The sequence below is a fragment of the Cinclus cinclus genome, chromosome Z, assembly GCF_963662255.1.
Source record: "Cinclus cinclus chromosome Z, bCinCin1.1, whole genome shotgun sequence".
Lineage (NCBI taxonomy): Eukaryota > Metazoa > Chordata > Aves > Passeriformes > Cinclidae > Cinclus > Cinclus cinclus.
In genome coordinates, this window is record NC_085084.1 from 19,397,467 (window position 1) to 19,417,099 (window position 19,633).

The 19,633-nt window shown below is 34.4% G+C and overlaps 1 protein-coding gene across 4 annotated transcripts in view; it reads right to left on the minus strand.

Annotated features, from left to right (window-relative positions):
- Nucleotides 1-284: 284 nt before the first annotated feature.
- PPIP5K2 (diphosphoinositol pentakisphosphate kinase 2) overlaps nucleotides 285-19,633 on the minus strand; it is a 38,013-nt gene continuing 18,664 nt past the window's right edge. Inside the window, exons 19-31 of one of the 4 annotated variants that reach the window (XM_062514081.1) lie at nucleotides 17,955-18,082; nucleotides 17,648-17,762; nucleotides 16,314-16,421; nucleotides 16,115-16,231; nucleotides 15,291-15,464; nucleotides 12,749-12,922; nucleotides 11,469-11,538; nucleotides 9,291-9,410; nucleotides 8,356-8,418; nucleotides 6,583-6,642; nucleotides 4,401-4,532; nucleotides 2,720-2,848; nucleotides 285-2,145 (exon numbers count right to left, since the gene is read on the minus strand). In XM_062514081.1, the coding sequence (XP_062370065.1) occupies nucleotides 2,042-2,145; nucleotides 2,720-2,848; nucleotides 4,401-4,532; nucleotides 6,583-6,642; nucleotides 8,356-8,418; nucleotides 9,291-9,410; nucleotides 11,469-11,538; nucleotides 12,749-12,922; nucleotides 15,291-15,464; nucleotides 16,115-16,231; nucleotides 16,314-16,421; nucleotides 17,648-17,762; nucleotides 17,955-18,082 (1,494 nt within the window). In that variant the 3' untranslated portion in view covers nucleotides 285-2,041. Of the gene's footprint in view, nucleotides 2,146-2,719; nucleotides 2,849-4,400; nucleotides 4,533-6,582; nucleotides 6,643-8,355; nucleotides 8,419-9,045; nucleotides 9,097-9,290; nucleotides 9,411-11,468; nucleotides 11,539-12,748; nucleotides 12,923-15,290; nucleotides 15,465-16,114; nucleotides 16,232-16,313; nucleotides 16,422-17,647; nucleotides 17,763-17,954; nucleotides 18,083-19,633 lie in introns of all 4 variants that reach the window. The other 3 variants (XM_062514082.1, XM_062514083.1, XM_062514084.1) reach the window with 3 other exon arrangements.

Genomic DNA, 19,633 nt, shown 5'->3' on the forward strand with positions numbered 1-19,633 from the left:
GTAGAAGAGCACTCACAGTAGTCCTGTATTTGATGTTACCATTCTGGAACATGACAAAGCACTGCAGAATGTGTGACTACCACTCATCTTTTTGAGGAGTGATTTCAGTATAAAATGATACTGTAATTTTTTTATGCCACATTCTTACCTCCAAGAGTAATTTTGGCTTATTTGTAAATGAACGGCTGATATGTAAATTGTTTTCCATTGGATTACTTTGTCAGCTACTCACTATACTTCACAGTGCTTTTAAAAGAAAACACAATAGAGAGAAATTGCCAGTGACTTAGATTTTATTTAGAAGCACATAAAAAGTTATGCCACAGCTTTGGTTGACTGGAATGATACGTATACTTACATGTTTAGGTTTGGTTTTTTTTAAACGGTAAACAAGTGTACATTCAGTTGTATGCAAGACCAACATTGTCAGCCACACAATTACACTACAGAAAATAAAATGCTTGAAGTATATAGCTCTGAAACCTTTCATATATTTGGTGTTTAACCAGAATTGTTAGAAATAGTCTTCTGAAGCCATTTCATATATGGTAAACATTGAAAAAAGACCCTGTGGCAAAGTGAATGTAACTATATTTGCACTGGCTCTAGAGACAAGTAAGAGCCCTACTTAAACATCTTATTCATAAGCTATGCCTTCTACATGAAAGGAATTTCCAACTTAAACATGAAAGGAATTACCTATCTTGCAGTTATGAAGTCCATTCTTACTACTCAGCCACTTGAACTTAAAGAAGTGGTCTATATTTTCATAATCTGGGATACTCATAACCCAGTAATTCTTCATGCCACAGAAAAAAAATACAATTGCTTAAGACTGGATAATTATTCTAAATAAAACCATAACTCCATATTCCACCAATTTAGAAATGTTTCTTTCATCTCTTATAAAATGTTCAAATTTTTTGCCATTTTTATTTGTTTGTTTTGTGAATTTTGTCTGGTTTTTTTGCTTGCTTTTTTTTTCTTTTTTTTTTCTTTTTTTGTTTGTTTGTTTGGGTTTTTTTGTTTGTTTGTTTTTTGAGAGCTGCTGTCAGCTACCTAGACTGGAAGGAGAAGGGTCTGAAAATTCCCAGGCCATGATGAATCCTGAGTATTCTGGAACAGTATGCACTGAGTTCTGCTAGTCCACAATCTTTCTCTATGGTAAAAGGATGATAATAAAGCACAGATGGAATATTTACAGTATTTAGATTAAACCTAGTAGCAGACCAGCTGTAACCATTTCTCCTTCTACAAAACCTGCTTTTTAGTATCCCCTTTTTCTAGAAACACATGGCAAAGAAAATAAAACTGGTTTTTAGTAAGCAATAGAAGGTTTTGATAAAAACATATAAAAGACAGTTTTTATCTGCTGGACAATACACAGGTACCTGTATATAAGAAGGTACATTTGAATGTTACAGGCCTGATGTAAACACAGAAAAAAAAAAGTCATCAAAAGTGCTGATACATGAACTTGCTCCATCGTGCCTAATTATTGCAGCATATATGATATAAAATAACTAAAATACAGAAAATATCTGCTTATATCCAAACCAAGGAAAAGAGATCTCTTTGGAAATGTAGTTAAATTTTAAAAAAGTCATGATGCGTGTTACATTTCAGAACACGGAAGAAATTCACAGGGAGATTATAAACTCCTGAAAACAGAAGTTTATGATGGCAACAGACAATGTTTTCATTACATCAAGCGATGTAATGAAATGTGACATCAACAGAGCTGCTGTAACACATACCATTTTATTTTTGTACAGGTTTACAGTAGATACTTGAAGACACAGAAAAGGTTCATGTGCGGCTTGTCCATTAAAAGATGTGTGGTTCATCAAACTGCTTAAGTCTATTTCCTGAAACATTTTAAAAGTGACCTAAATATTGTGCACACTAATTAACCATGTATAAAGATTCTTATGTGCACTATGAATTGCAGATGCAGACATGAATGGCTTTTGACAGTTCAGTAATTTGCTTGAATGTGCACTAAAGTACTATTTAAGAAGTTGTTTCCAGTTTTGTCTGATCATTTCTTCTCAGAAAGAGTTTCACCACAAAGTTCTGCATCTAGTGAGGCCTCTTCAAGAGACGGTTTAGTATTAGATACATTAACAGGACATCCAAGGGTAGCTGTACAAATAGAGAGAAAAGAAGGCAAACAAAATGCATGTTATCTAGTACAGAAATAAGCTACACTATATCTAATGAAATTAGAAATCCAAGTGAAATTTGGTCTCTAAACAGCACAACCGTCCAAAAAACTGTGTAGCTGGCCAGCAGTTCAGACTGAACATACTAATGATTGAATGCACCATCGTGTTACTGGCAGCTTTATTCAGAACAGAGTGAGAGAGCTCTGCATTAGGTGTTCAGAAAACATCTTAGAAATTCAGCCATTTAAATAAATTAACTTACTTTGTCTTACTTGGAGATAGCTGTCATACTTCAAAGCAAAAGCTCATGAACTTCAGGCCACAGAAAATGAAACAATTCAGAGCATAAGAGAAAGTAACTATTAACACTGTTTTACTGTTACAGCTATCTGTGAAATGCTACTGAGGTCTCACTGACACACAAAATTATTCTACTTATGTAGGGAATGTTAAGAAACAGCTGCCCTATGAAGTCATGTAACATGTAAGGAAGAATTAGACTGCTGGAAATAATCAGGTTAGCCATTATGCCTTTGACAGAATTTACTTACATAAGTTTAATTTCTCTACTGCTAGCCTTTCAGGCAAAGTTTCAAGTAGAGTTGGTTGAATTTTTGCAGCGGTAAATGTATTTAAAGAAATTTTTCTTCCTGAAAGGGGCATCATCTGAGTTGGAGATGCTGAAATGGTAGGGGAAAAAAGAACCATTAATAATAAAAGTATTCTCACCTAAACCAGATATCAAAACTGTAATCAAAGGACTGTGTATCCATCAGCAAAATATATACCACATTTATACAACCAGCTGCTCAGCTACCAATTTTTGACTTTACTGTCAAAACTTCATAACATGAAAGACAAATCTTAAAATCTCTTTTTTACCACAGAAAGAAACACAGTAAGTTCAGGCTGTTAAGGCAGCATTTCAGTAACAGGTGCCTTTCCAGAAGATCTGCAAAAGCATTAGAGATGTTTCTCATAGGTTATGAAGATTGCACCTGAACAAGCTTTCAGTCCAACATGTCTATGAAAAGTGCACCCAATGCATTAATCTCTAGACAACCTCCAAACAGTACAGGAAAGCAGGAGAACCAAACATCTATGACTTGAATTGTATCAGGTCTATTTTCCAAACACTCCTTGGTAGAAAGGTGACAACCATACACTAGGAATATGACATGTTTTGCTTTTCAATACTCGTTCATCTTGTATACTCTCAATTCTGAACTGATTTTGAAGACAGGCAAACTTCCTAACCAGTGCTAAGAAAAAACTTCTTAACCATAAAAAGACATTTTAAGTAGCTGAGAATTTTCATATACTTGTAAGTCTCTCTGAGGTCTTTTTCAGTAATATCAATTTTCTTAAATTGCTTCTATTCCTTCTCAAATATAGGAGTGCCTACCCCATCAAATAAGCTGCTGATTAAAATCTAAACTGTATAAAATAATGGGGGAAAAAAGGAAAAATCCTATAGCAAAGGGAGAAGTCCAAACACATAGAATACTGTTGTATCAGTACTTGCAAGTACAAGTTTCCTGATCAAAATATAAGTCTTTAGACACTTCCTTAAGAATGATTTTCAATCACCTGACACATTATTTATAAGCATCCTTAATCTGTGGGAAATCTGACCTAACTGAAACCATTTCCAAAGACACAGCAGTAGAATCACAATGGAAAAATCATTTCTCCAGACACGTGGATAGAATTCAGCTGTATTTCCTTTCAAGATTACCTAAACTTTAAACACACAGCACAAACTGCTAAAAAGTTAAGTAACTGCAAAGCACTCTACAGGTGAAACCCCAAGTAATACTGAAAGAAACACGAAATAATGAAGTCTGAAGTGTACATGCAACACTATTCTGCTGAGGTACAGCAGCATAGTATAAAGCTGGGAATACTGCATACTACCTGAAAAGCATTACCTGTAATTCAGCTGAGTGTGGACAGTACAAAGAAGTCAATGTAATAATAAAGGAAATACACTATGATTTCATTAAATCCTTAATTTACTATCTCAGCCAACAGAGACATTACTTCAGTGAATTATAAGGGTCCACACCCACAGAAGGATAGTGCAAAATGTAAAATTATGGTTTATGTACATTTTAATTTTCTTCAAAAACAGTATCCTTAGTTTACTTGTTAGCTGCAAAGCACTGCAAAGGTTAACTAGACAATAGTTAGGAATTTAAAATTAACATAATTACAAACTATAACCAGTACATGTTTCCTGTAGATTTTCCCTTGATGGAGCAGCAACAGAAGCAAGAAATTCATCCACCTGCTTCAGAGACAAGGAATTGTGTAGAGTTTCCAAAGGGCAAATAGAAGGCACCATGGAATACAGTTCAAAACCTAAAAGAAAAATAATAAAAAAAGAGATTTCCAAACATAAGACAGCATTTAAGCTACTGCATTAATGCATGATAAAAAGTGCTTAGTTTACATTAGCACGTGCAGGCATAAGTCTCTTGAAATCATGGAAATTAAATATTACAGGAGTTGGAAAAAGACGAGCTAATTTCCAGCTAAAGATACTGTGTAACATACCATGGGATACAACTCCTGTGTACAGGTGAAGTATGTGTGTACACAAATTATTCAACATGAGAACTGTGCTCTACTCTCAAATCAGTTCATGAAAGATAATTTCCCTTCAAGAAAAACTCAACAGATCACTTAAAAAAAAAAGTCAGGAAAAGGTTGTATTTCTCCTACTCATTCTTACACATGGCACAGGACTAAATAGGTAATTCATTCATGCAAGGAAGTAGGATAGCTATTGTATTAGCAGACAAGAGCTAAAAGTGCTGTATCTTCCAAGAAATAAATTTGCAGAATTCATGTTCTATCATCTTCAGTATTCTGTGAAAACAAACTGTTGTCTGTAATATCAAAGGAAAACCACTGTTAGCACTTTTTACTTTGAGGTTACATGGTTTTACTTTCTGAGACAGATATACACCTACCTTTATGCATTTAAAAACATTATTGAAAGACTAGAAGTTTCATATATTAGAACAGGTAAGTAAAGTAACCCAAAAATCTAAAAAGCTCTTGGACTTCGCTTTTCTGTGTTAGTATAGATTGCATACTAATCATGTGTCCATATTACTAACAAACTTAAAAGCATTTAAACATCTCGGTTAAAAAAAATTGCAGTCCTCTAAAGTGATTCAAGTTTGGTAATGCAATAACCAGCTTTTCATTGAGTTGCATTTCCGAAGAGAATATGTCCATTAGTGTTCTCAACATACAGCTGTAACATTACAACTTTGCAATTCAATACTGTAATTTTCTTCTAAGACAATTAAAAGAAGCAATTAATGAATGAAATAATGTTAGAATTTCATTTCAAGGTACATTTATTTGAGATAGCATTTTGATTATGAACTGTTCCTTACCATAAAATAATAAGCAACAATGTTCCTGTGATATCCAGTATTACCCATTCACTCACCATCAGTACTTTGCATAAAGAAGAAATTCAACAAGATTTCAACCCCCAAATGTCTATACTCTTATTTTGATCCACCCTGGCCATATTGAAATTTCGGGGACCACTGCTACAAATATTGAACCAACTGAGGTGTACTTATGTCAGCTCCACTTAAATTATAAAGAAAATGTTGCATTTCATGAAAACTTGGATTTTGTGTACAAAAGAACCACCACCATACTGTTAATCTGTACTCTCCTATAAAGTCAGTAGATAACCTTCAGTGTAAGCAATAAGATGCTTGCCATATATATTAATATCCTAAATAACTATATGCATGCATGTAAAGCGCAAACCCTTTCGTTGCCTTACAGTAAAATACAAGATTTCTCTTTACCCTGACAGAAAAGTCACTATTACTCGAAAGACAACTTATTTTTCTAATTTTGCAATTAATGAAGTGGGACATTGTCAGGTTAACTTTTTAGTAACTATTATTACAGTGCATGTTATACAGAACCAGAAAGGAATTCCAAAATGCACTCATGCCCTTTAAAAGAGAAGAAAAAGAAATAAAATCTTCTTGTTTTAGGAATTTCCCCTCCAAATTTTTTCACTGAGTTTTGACAATTCTGCTGTCAGCTAGTCATATCCCAGTGGGTTGTTGTAGTATCTTTATGTCTGAGGGATATGGCTTAAAACATAATCTGGAAATCTACGTGTAGTATTTTGTTTGAATGCTTTCTGATAAACATTTTATGATGTTACAAGAAATAAATTTGAAATTTTATGATGAAGAAGCCTGACAGTATCCCTTTAAGAAGGCAATTTCCTGTACACTAACAGCCTTTCATTTTTGGCTGTATTTATTCTTAAATCATCATAAAGCAAGACAATGAAAGGATTAATGCAGCATCTCAAAAAGCCACCCTGCTGTCTCAAGATTCAAAAGCTGTAGAGACATACCACTGGAGCCTAGAAATTCCACAGAGGAAATGGACCAGCACCTAAAGAGGTGTGGGTGTTCTGCAGAGGCCCAGAAAATAAGGTATAGCACTTTCAGAAGATACTTGTTTCACCATGTTCCTTGAACTAAAGATGGGGGGTAGTCTGAAATGAGTTAAGAGGGTGTGATAACAACATAAAAGTAAGAAAAAACAGAATGAAAAAGGACAAGGATAATTAAAATGATAGTCCAGAGGACAGATGAAACAACATCAATAGTGTTATGTTAGTAGAGAACCCCCGGAAACCTGCAGTATACTTGGGGTTCATAAGAGCTCATACTGCATGCAATAATCTTGTCAAAGATGTGTGTAAAACTGCTGCTTTATATGAATCAGAATAATCTCTGTAATTATTAAAAGTTATTTAGATCCTTTTTTAAAAGAATGGAGTCACAAAAAGCGACTAAATGGAACAGAAAGTAATCCAGATTAGCCACAGATTCTCAAATGCAGTTCTTTCTGACCTTATTTGCTGTGGGAATATTGCTTGTTTTGTGTCATAACATAAAAAAATGGGACTCTTGACTTTTCTATTTGAGATGAAACATTAGATTTAGCCTCTTAGATCAAACACAGTCTTAAAGGTATAAATTTTGCCTTACTATAGTTTTCCTTCAAGAAGCACTGCAGTGCAAAAACGTCACTATGGATTTAAAATTAATGTAAAAAAACACTACTCTGCTTCTAAGCAAAGCTAAACCAAAACTCAAGTATTTTTTTTAACTTTCCTTCTAAGCAAATATATTTTAAATCTAACATGAAAATACTGATGATTTCCACTGCAATTTCAATATCACTATAACTGAACTCAGCCAGCAGTCATGCACATTTTAAAGCTGCAGTTAAGAAATCTGGAAAAGCTACATTCAGGTCCAGTGGGTCCTGAAGACTGAGTCTATTTTTCATGAACAGGATATGTCTATTCATGAACAGGATATGTCTATTCAATCATGTCGAAAGGGAGGCGCAAAATATTTTGCTGAGGAAGAAAAAGACATACCTCTGTCCTGTGTGTTAAATGAGAATTTTTGCAAACTGAAGACAGTTAACTCTCACTCTAGAAGCTCAAGAGGTCAATGCTGCTCAAGAAGTCACAGCCCTCTTGCTGTGATTTTTAGTGCAATATTTAAGTAATTTGCACATCTGATGAACAGAGAAGTATGATAAGGTAAAATAAATTTTTGTCCCATAAAAAACATAGCAATTTAGCAAGAATAGAACCAAAGCTTCTGCTTTAGCATTTGTAATTTAGCATCACTTCAAGAAGATAGTCATAAACTCCAGCTGTCAATTCAGTGATTTATTTTAGAATGGGCAGGCTCAGAGAATCAGCTCAGCAGAAGACAAAGAAGAAGAAGCAGCAGCTATTAAGAAGTGTATGTCTAATAAGACCAGATTTCACTGTCTGTATCTTGTACCATACAGTATGATCATACAAGAACTTCTGGAGAATAATTTATTAGAGAGATCATGATTAACAGTAGCACTTATTTTGTTTTTTCTGTGGATTTTTCTAAGTAATGTTTTTTGATGTTGTATTTATACTAATGAATGGTAAAGAAAAGATTTAGGATATCTAATGATTACAGATATATTTGGAATTGTGCTTGAAGTTAGGAACGACAGACAGCTGGATGATACTGTACACCCCGTATTTGAAATAAAAATAAAAGGGATGAAGCAAGAAACCTTTTGTTTTCGATTTTGGTTTTAAAATAAAAGCAAAACGTACCATTGGTTGGGTGTCGAGCAAATGAGATAGAAAACCTTTTAACAGCAGAACCGCGTGTGGTGTCTGAGAAAGAGAAAAACAGGTACCTGAAATTTGTAACAGCTACCAAAAGAGGGAGATTTTAAAATAGAAAAGGAAGAAGAAAGGTAAAAAGAAAAGATGAGAAGGTATTAGAAGTGAGTGGCATGCAGAAGGGACCAAGGAAAAGGGCTAAAATCTAAATAGATGTTAGAAGAAAATTTTGATTGTTGGTAACTACAAGACGTGTAATGAGGTGTATGAAAACAAGCAGAATGAGCTGGTGGTTCTGGCATACAAGGTTATTCAGGTTAGACTTGAATACTGAGAAGTGAAGTGGGGGGGGAAAAGCAGCATGAATACTGTTTCACCTCAGAGTTATAAAGGTGTGCTTTGGTATCTTTACATTCTGAAATCTAGTGAGAGAGTTTCATCTCTATGCCAGATTATCCAAAACTGAGAATCTCCTGCTCCTTTGTAACACAAACCCCACCAAAAAAAAAAAAGGTCAGGAATCCTAAAATTTTCACCATCAGTATTTAACTTATCACTTTATAATTTCATTCCTTGTATATGCTCCAAATAATTTTTTTAGTCTCAAAATCAATTAGCAGTGATAAAAACCAAAGTTTAAAATTATTAAGGAATTTAAAACCAAAACTTTCAGTTTATTTAAAAAATGTTCTTGCTGGCATCTCCTGGCACACATTACAGGTCTGTGATCTGGTGTTCATTTCAAGACAAATAAGAATTAACTATGCTATTAAGTTAAACATAAGCAAGCTATGGGCAATAAAGAAGCAATAGAAACTCATAAAATTAATACTAAGGCCAAAGATTCTAGGATTCCATTAAAATCTTTAGAAGTTCAATGTGGCACATGGGTTGTGCGTGCATGTGCGAGAGTGTGCACATACCATCTATGAAGCCAGAAGAAGTCAGCTTTTTACGATGCGTACGAGCATAATCCTGTAGGTTAGGTGCACTTGAAGAACCCCCGAGCACTGAGGTGCTAAACAGGCCCGCACAGTGAGACCCTGATGGGAGTTAGAGAAAATACATACAACAACCAGGTGTTCGTCCATTCACATTGGGGATGCATGCAGCATGCAAGCACATGGCTCTTACCACACAAAAGGCAGCTTTTGGCAGTGCCTTGGACAGGTTCACAATATGCTTGTAATGTCAGAATGGAACTTGTAGGCTGAAACTATCATAATTTATTGTGCTTCTACTCATGAAACTGCACATTCTGCTATATGTGCAAAGAGAGGACTGGCTTTAACAAAGTGAGTTCTTGTCCTGTTTTCACATTTGGTAAAAAAAAGTTACCAGTTAGCATCAATGTAAACACAAACAAAACAACAAAACAACAAAACAACAAAACAAAATGAAAATGATGATGACAATAATGATTGATGATGATGATGGTGTGAAAGCTGTGTCTTTGAAAATCTGTATTCCTGAAACAAATATAAACTGGAAAAATACTGCTCATTGCTTTCAACCAAATCAGCCTTTGATATGACAGGCTGCTATGAAGTACTCATGCAGTTCCACAGACTTAGAGTGTGGAAATACTTCTAACCCCAACAAAATCTTAACCAAAGTAGAAATACTCCATTCACACTTCAGCTACCATTACTGACAATGTTACAAATAGAAAATACCTGAAAGTTTCGTCAAGTTTAACTTGACTTCCTTTCCTGAGAAGACTTTTGCATATCTCCATGCAAGTGACAGTACTTTTGTTACAACTCGTGCATTCCTGCCACTAGAATGGGAGTTTAAACAAATCACTGAAAGCCACAGACAAAAATACAAAAACAACTTTTGTAATCATCAACCATTAAACTTATGTACAACAATGAATAATGGGAAAGAAGTTGCAATTTTTTTCCTTTACATTTTACTACTACTTGAAAGGAGAAGCAATTTTTCACTCAGAACTTAACTTTTGCATTTTAGATAAGCAGCAGCAGATTTTTTTTTTGAAAACCAGCAATACTTCCTTTCATTACTTATAACAGTCCAGTGAGGAGAAACATTACTAGCACATGTGACCAATCATAGCCAAAATAAATTGGTGCCTGGTCTGTGGCAAAAGCCTTTCACACCAAATATAATACCTTAATCTACACAAAAATACATCAACTTCCCCAAGCCATATTGTGTCACAAAAAAAGAATATTCATTCAACTTTAGCAAGCACATGATAAAAACCAGGACCTCAGTAAACAAGAGCACCTGACATATGCATTTTACTACAGGAAAAATATAAGGGGAAGAAAAGTATCACAGAAATATTACACATACAAAAAACACGCATCTTTGCAAATAAAGGAAAAGCTACTTCTATGTTTATGCATATAGGTAATGCATTTTTTTATACATAATGTTTCCCACGAAAAGACACACAGATGAAAAAAGCAATATTGATTCACAATAGTGCATGATTTCATTTTTTTGCATGTGAGTCATATGTATGCCTGTTTTAATAAAGCAATAGAAAAGCACCACTTGAATTAAGAGAATTTGAAAGAAGCCTTTGAACTATAGCATGATTAATTCTAATGCTGAAAAGAAGAAATTAATTTTCAGAGAGGAGTATGTGCAAAAACCCTGATACTATCAATAAACTTTATGTTTGTTCCCCATCCCCCTCCCCTTAGAAAAACGTCTTCACTTCCATTAATTACCCACAGTAGGAAACAGAAAATTTCAAGAAAAGTGTTTCCAGAGAAGGCCATTTTAATCAAAATGTTCTTGCAAAATCCAGAGCTCAATCAGAAACAACCTTATCTTAAAAACATGCTTTATGTTAAAAACAATCCTGTGTACCTGTTGTGAGCAGTACAAAATCAGTAATACGGAAGGTTTCAAACAATTTGCTCTTTTCAGTTATAACTTATTTAAAAATTTTGTTGCAAAAAAATTGTCCAGTGCATAGGCAGACACTCAGCATATGTTGTTGATGACAAATACTATAGGGTCCTGTTAACAAAAAAGCTATTCAAAGAATATACAACTAGAGAGAACAGCAGGCAGATGAAAAGCTGATAACATCAAACAAAATTTCAACTGTAGGCACATACCTAAACCACTCTGCTTTTGTTCCAGAATAGTTCTTGGTGTTCGTAAATTACTATTGCTTTCTGATAGGACCTGGATATAAGAAACAGAAAAATAAGGGAAAATAGAACAGCAGCATGAAACATCCATTTAACTTGATACAGCAGCCTGTTTCAGACAGACAGGTGTTAATAAGCTGTATGATAAGTGTTAGTAAAAATATGTAAAGGAAATATGAGAGATCATGCAATATCCCCTTCTGAAGGGAGTCCATTTCATGTATGAGTTCCTTGCAATGAGGTGGTGCAAAGCAAGCATTCAGAATGAGAAAGGACACACACCAAGACTGATATGAGAACAAACAATTGAGACATTTTATTTCATTTTACCAAATGCACCTTCCTAAACTGCGCCTGTATTGAAAAAAGGAGGGGAGGGAGGGAAAGACAGACAAACTATTGAGGACACCATACAATCACTGACCATGCACAGGCTCAATCAGTATAATCCTCAGATGCTCACAGCCTTTGCTGATATAAACTTTTCCAGTGTAAATAATTTCAGAATTTTCTACAATAAATTATGAAAATTTTCAAAGAAAAAGGATATGGTTACAGAACATCATCCATTGTCCTACATGTACACAATATTTTGACATTCTGAATAGCTTTAGATCTTCACTGTTGCTTTCAAAACATTTACTGTTTCTTTTTTTCCCTGCTTTCCCCTTACCCCCCATTACATGGAACAATCTTCAAAATATTGTACAAGTCAATGGTTGATGTACTGTGTTGGGAGTTTCAGATACCTCCAGATTTAGATGGCAAGAATTATTAGTGCTAGAGTATTTTTCCTTGCAATAGTTAATACCAGGCCACTGAAAATATGATATATGCAAAACAAGTTTTGAATAGCCACATGAAGTACCAAATAAATTATTTTAAATTGTATTGGTTGCAATTGTTTTTAAATTTACCTACCACCAAATTAAGCAATGCTGGTTTTAAAGTCTTAAAGGACAACTAAACCAAAGCATAATTCTCTTTCATTAGGCAGTACACTAAGGCCTTTTTGCTGTCATAACATTGGCAATTCCTATAAAGAAACCAAATGTTTATGAAAGCCTGTAACATTCAGTGGAAAAACATGCACTTGCTCTTTTTCCCCCAAACAGTCTTGGCAAGTAATTTTAAGAAGTGGAAGGTATTGCTTGAAACATAATCCATAACAAGGGATTAGATGTCCTTAAAGACAGTTGTTGCTTGGAATGCATAAAATGTTTAATGAAGTAAAGTTTAAAAACCTGTTGCCATGAGCCAAAAATACTGGATGTGAAAGCCAGTGATTTAGGGGAGACAGGGGAAGAAGTGATTTGTTCCCCTGATCTGCGTCTTCGACGCCCAGTACCCACACCACTGGTGTAATGCAGCCAGGTACCAATACACTCTGGGCTAGACACACTCAGGGGGCTCTCTTCCTGGAAGTGAGAAAGGGGGCAAAAAACAGCAAAGCATGCAAAGTTAGATTCAACAGAGCCAAATGAACAGAAAAGAAAAAAACCCAATTTGCTTGTACCCTTTTACATACTACCTTTAAAACTATTAAACAGTGAAGAGAGAAGAGTAATAATACAATATTAGAAAGTTAACAGTTTCACTTTATCTCTTCATCCAACTATATCTTCTACTACACCTCAATCAAATTTCTAGTAGACTAATATTAGATATGATAGAAAACATTTGTTATCAATAATTGATTCATAGTTTTAAGAATTCTTCACATGCTGTAAATGGAACTTCTGTTACCCTTGACATACTGTTTAACAGTGTTTTCCCCTCCTAAGTACATTAAACTTTCCTAGTTATTATTTAATAGTTTCCATTTCTAGTCTATAAGCCTATCTGAAAGCTTCTTTTTAAATTTTAAAATTGCCTTTGAGACTTTACAGCTGACTCACTGGTAGTAGCACCAAAATGACTGGTAGTAGTTTTCCAAACTTAAAAATTTACTAAAAATTATCTGATGCTGCACACCTTATCAGGACTTCAAGGGAGGACAGTGTGAAGCTAAGCACCCCCCATGTCTACATCAATATCTGTCATTAGCAATTAACATTCTTTGTAATACAGAGTTTGCTTCCCAATGTCAATGAGCTTTACGTTCTTGTTTTAACACTGTAACTCAGCTTTTTTTTACTTTTCAAGACTCAGTCACAGTTGCATTCCTTCTGTAAATATTGCTGACTATAACCCAGATAAAATCTTCCATATAATCTCACAGTGTCCTTTCAAATTAATAGACGTAGGTAAAAACAGAATTGCCTTACAGGAGGGGAAAAAAAAAGGCGGAGGGGGAAGGGTGGCAAAAAAAGGGAGAAAAAAAGAAAAAAAAATTGTTCAAGGCAGTTGCAGTTTAAGTTGCAGTGACTTCTTTAAATTGCTCCAAAATATTGTTTAGTTTAAATATTCCAAATACTAGTTTTGCAGATTTCAGTAGGCACATGAAACTCCCTATTTTACTCATAAGAAAAAAATGTTTTATAGTGTACATTTTATTTAAATTGGCTATTTCCTTCTGGCAAATAAGCAAGCTCTGAGTGCTGAAACACATTCAGTTTTAACATATATTATCTGCACAGTCAAAATTTGGCAATTTGTGCTTCTGATATCTTGTGAAAGCTAACTTCCATATAATTTATTAAAATGGTTGGAAGTGTGAAGTAATAGACTACTAAGCTGTGCATAAGTGAACTCACAGCTAGGAGGGAAGTTTGCATGATCATCGCAAAAACAGCTTTTAAAATCAAAAATATTGATGTTGTGAGAATTTGTTTATGAAAAAACCTTGGAAATAGAAAATATAAGACATTAAGATTTATTATGTCTGTTAATTTATGGAAGTCATGTGAAGTTATATAGATATCCTTACAGAATGGAATCATGCATCTTTTTCTCTCCATACTGCCAATAACCAAGTGATTTCCAAATCTGTAATATTTTTACTGCATACAGACAACTCATTCCCAACACAAACATGAAAGAAAAAGCTTTTGGCATGAATCTTCATTTCTGATGGTTTTAAGCAACTGAAAATGAAGCAATAAGCTGTTAGTCTGCTTCTAGCATTAATATCACAGAAGTGCCACTATGCACCATCTGAATTTCCATTTAACCATCCCAATGGTATCAGTGATAGAGCTGTGCATCCCCCCACCTCTGTGACATTAAGCCGTATCTGTGAAGCACAGCTAGATGCCATGGCTTTCAAGACAGCAAACTGGATTGTTCAAGATGTTATCAACATAATTCATGAAACACAAACCCCCTCCACTTACAAAAAAAACAGCTGTCACTTTATCTTTCTTACCTTCAAAAGCTTGACAAGTGGAGTAACTTTCACTTCACGTGAAAGCAAATACAGCAAAGATGTCTCATCTCCTGCAGCTCCCCTACCACCCTAATCCCTCTGTTCCCTTTCAGCACAATCCCCCTGAAAGTTTGCTCAATTCTCAGTAGTAGCTATCGCATAAGGATGAATAGAAAAACAGTGTATGTTAATTTGCAGAGGTAGGTTTAGACTGAAAGTCTTCATTTTCAGATATCAACTTTTCTAAAATGGCTTTAAAAAAGGGAACTCAGTCTTTTAAAAAGAACTTAAAATAAAAATATCCTTTTAGAAAAATTATTGCCATGGAGGATTTCCCACTGAGTAAAGGCAAACCTTCTGTGAGATGCATCATGCTGGTTCTGTATAACCAAAAGCAGAATTACATTTGGTTTTGTTCTCTTAAAAACAAGCAGAAGTTAATGTCTTTGACAGAAATTATCTGGAACACAAACACTTACTTCAACAGAACCAATCTTCCTGGATCTTGGAAGGGGTGACTTTCTGTGTATGTGGATTGGGTCTGATACCATTGGCTTGAACATCACTACTGATCGATCCGTTTCATCTCTTTTATGAGCATGTACCTCCTCATCACTATCATTTCTATGAGAGGTTTTCTTCGAGCCTTCATTCTATAGAAAATACACAATTAATTTTCAGTTTGTCTGTACACCTTCTAACATGTAGACAGAGTGGCTCTTAAATAAATATTCTGCATAAAGATAAAAAAGCTCATTTTAAAAATACAAGATGTAAATCATATATTACTGAAAAAACTGCTCTAGACTTTAATAATCTACATAACAATCTGTTTCTTCTTTCTTCTTCTATTTAGAAGAATTCCAGCCACGCTTTGTTCTCATTCCTTTCTCAAAAAGCAGCCATAACTCTACTTACCTGACCATGTGTCTTAGAAAATATCAATCCTTCCTCAACAATCTGTATTCTTAAACATGCCAAACTACTTTCTTAAATATGTCTTCCAATTCCCAGAATATTATTCACATGACACTTTAATGTTGATATCACTTTTCTTACAGTATTTTGCATTTCTAGTAAAAATTCTGGCAAAGCCTTGGAAGATCCAAATTATCTGAATCCTTTAACTCAGTGCCCATTCAAAACAGAAAATATTGTGACTACTTATCTTTTAATGCATGTTTTTCTACCAGATAAAAAATCACACTTGTATTTTTTACATAAAAATTTTACAGTGTTTATTTAGGTATGTCCATATCCAAAAAAACCTAAGTTTTGCTTTATAGAAAGGCATAATTATTACCTCTCTGGAGGCAGGTCTGTATCCATATCCAGATGGCAAATTTTTATCTTCCTCACAGCCTTTAGCTCCTGGACTGAAATGCAGCTCTACGTGAAAACGCTCTTCTGAAGAAAGTTCCTGAAGTAAAATAATTAAGTTTATACTTTAATACATAGCTCAGCGCTACTCGTTTCTGAAGATATTTATCCCTTTTAAATACCTTGTTTGGATCCTCATAAAGCATGATGACAATCTGTGTCATGTAATTGAGTTCATTGACCACATTTAAGTAATCCATAGCTCGTTTCCATTGTTCATCTTTTGATTCCTTATGGAGGAAAAAAAGTATCAACAAGTAAAACTCAGCTATTTTCTTAAAAAGACTGATGATTTACATATATTTCCATAGCAGAAGTGCAAAGCTTATCATAGCTAAGGAAAATGCAGAGGTACAATGAAAAAAACAATTATGAACCTCCATGAGTGACTTAAAATTGCTCACCAAATGACTGAAAAGTGACAAGCAGAAATTTTCATGTTATTTCAGTGTGTCTTTCATGTTTTTTCACCAGTGATGATACGTAGACAGAGGCACCGTTTTCAATTCTCCTGATGAGAACTACTAATTTTACGCTAAATTAATTTCAGCTAGTGTACTGTGAAAAAAGTTTTCAGATATCAAACTAATAGAGATATCAGAAGAGTAAACGAAACTTTCTAGTATGTACAGGAGGTACAACCATGCTATTCCAAACTACTTAAAGTCACCTTTTTCTGTAGGAAACAAACTATTTAGTAATCCATCTTTAAGAAAAATTCAAAGTTTATCAGATTTAAACTTGGAGTGTACCTGTTGTAGCATGTTACAGAGGTTTATAAATGCTTTTGCCATCACTGAGTTTAGTCATCCATTACCTGAAGCAAGAATGTCAATACAACATTTTGAAAAGTAGTGTCTAAGTCAAGCTGTATCTTACAAGCAGATAGGTTTGTGGTGCTGCATGTATCTTCTCCAACAGCTCAGTTTAAGTAATTTCTGAATCTGGACACCTTGTCTTTTTCAGTGTCAAAGACTGATGGAGAATACAGCACCACCTTTGTAGTGTTCTATAACAGTATAGGAAAGTAAGAAAATTCACTGTACAGGAGGAATTTTGTACTCTATGAGCACTGAAATTAGGTAGTGACATCTTGACAGTATATCAATGGTCAAAAATAGCAAGCAAGTGCAAAAGAGAATTCAAGAGAACCCTGAATCATAACTTGAGAAGTTGGAAGAGTTGTTGATGACAACAGAAGACAATAAAAAAGGATCTGACCTTTCCACATCTGTTTGAGATTCTAACACCTACAGCCAAGGGACACAACATTACTTTGATGGAAATCATCACGCCAATTAATGTGCAGTTTGCAATTTTTCTCCACAAGTAATGGAAAAATCAAACGTTTGAAAAAATGTGATAAATTTCAAAGACAGTTAAGATTTCAATTGATACAGTCAGAGAAAGATTCAGGTTCTTCCCAGAATATAAGGGCTTCAACAGAGAAACTTACATCACATAAGGCACCATAACGAAGGGTGGACAACAGGGAGTGAACGTGACTCTCACTGGTGAAATATAGCCGGGTACGAACATGGCGTTCTGGGGACATAACACCCCTGGAGTAGCTTAAAGAAAAAGAAAAATGTTATTAGACCAAGATAATATGTGTCTTTATTTTTTAAATAGCTGTTAATAAATATATAAATGACACTTTATATTTTCAATGAGCAAAAAAGAGAGTTCAAAGATGAAAGCAATAGAATATCTCTTAGTTTTATGGGAATTAGTGTAACCATGTAAAAAAGCAACTGGCTTACAGAGGGTGAAGCTTATTAACAGTGTCATCATCTTGAGTTCTCTGAAGGTCAGAACGAATTTTTCTGACTAGAGGAGTGCAGTAACCTTTGGCAATCTCCAGTTTCTCAGTTTTAGAAATACCATATTCCTGTGTAAAAACAAACTTCAGTTAAAGATTAAATGCCTTCTAATTCAAAGCTTCCACATTAAAGCAAATTAAGAATCTATTAGTTTGCTCTGGCTACCAACCTTTTTTCTTTTTTTCTGTTTAAAACTTTTACTGCATATGATTACTGATGTAGCTTCAACTAACAAGCAGTTTGCCTTTTTGCTGTTTGATTTGATACAAAGCTTTTCCTTCACTATTTTAAACCAAAGAACTGGATTTAGCTTCTGGAATGACAAAGCTCTTTATTCTTAACCAAAACATCTACAGAGTCATTCCTCCTTCTTGTCACCATCTCCATCTCTTATCCTGCCCCTACAATGTTTTGGGGTTTTTTTAACCTTTCTTTTAACAGTTATTAAAGAGACATATTTGGTATATCTGTCTTAGGTGGGGGTAAACCCAGCCAGAGAAGATCTTCTTATGTCAAATAATAACAAATGGTGTTTATGTACAACTGGGAAATTAATGGTGATATTAAATCTTGTAATATCATCAATATTTAAAAGTATGTCTTTCCAGGAGCTTCATACTCTGTGCTGGACATGGTATTAAAGTGCTCTCACAGTTAGAATGAATCTTCTTGTTACCCCAGAGAGCAACACGAACATTCTTCCTTTGCATTATGTAGGCTATCAAGTTCTCTTTGTTTTTCTTCCTTCAGTATGTGTCCTCATATTTACCTGCTCTTCTCAAACTTTCTGTCCAAAATTTCAGCTTAACAGACCCACAAAACACAATGAATTTTAAACATCACTTCTATTTTTGTCCTCCATGTCAAAGAGTTTGAGAGATGGGGGGAGGAAGAACTTCGTTCACATGCTGAACACAATATGGGTAAACACCTCTGCTCAAACACTGCTCTGTAACTGCAGGGACACCTGAGGAAATCTTTAGTCAGTTCTGTCCTGTTATCACAAATCAATTTCGTGTCCTGCCACCTAAAAGATTTTAGAGCTAACCCAAGTTTAACAATCCGCACAGCATGTAAGTTTAACTTGTCACTTCTGGCCTGAAATGGTATGAAATTTAATGCCTACATACACATCATGGAGTGTTAGCATTTTGAAAAAGCAGAAAGGTTTTTTAAATTAAAATTGCTTTAAATGATTAACAGTGTCATTTGCAAAGAGCAAAAAAATGAAATTTCAATAAGCAGGAAAAATTAAATTAAAAGCAATTTCAGAAAGCAGAGTTATTAATAAAAGCAACTGTTAAATACATGATGAATGGTGCATATGAACCATTTTATTTTAATACACTGCTGTAAAGGAAGGAGGCATGTTCACACCCTAAATATCTAGAAAAATTCACCAGAATACAGCTTAATTAATTATGAATCAAATTTTTCTTAAAAAATCCCAGTCAGCTTGCTACTGAAAAAATAAGAGATCATGTTAAAGGCTTCTATTATTGCAAAATGTGGGAGTTCTTTTCTTTTTTGAAAGAAAATACAAAGTAGATATTTTCACCAAAAAAAAATTTAAATGCATTTATTCTACACTTTCTTCTATTTAATAATTGAAAATACTT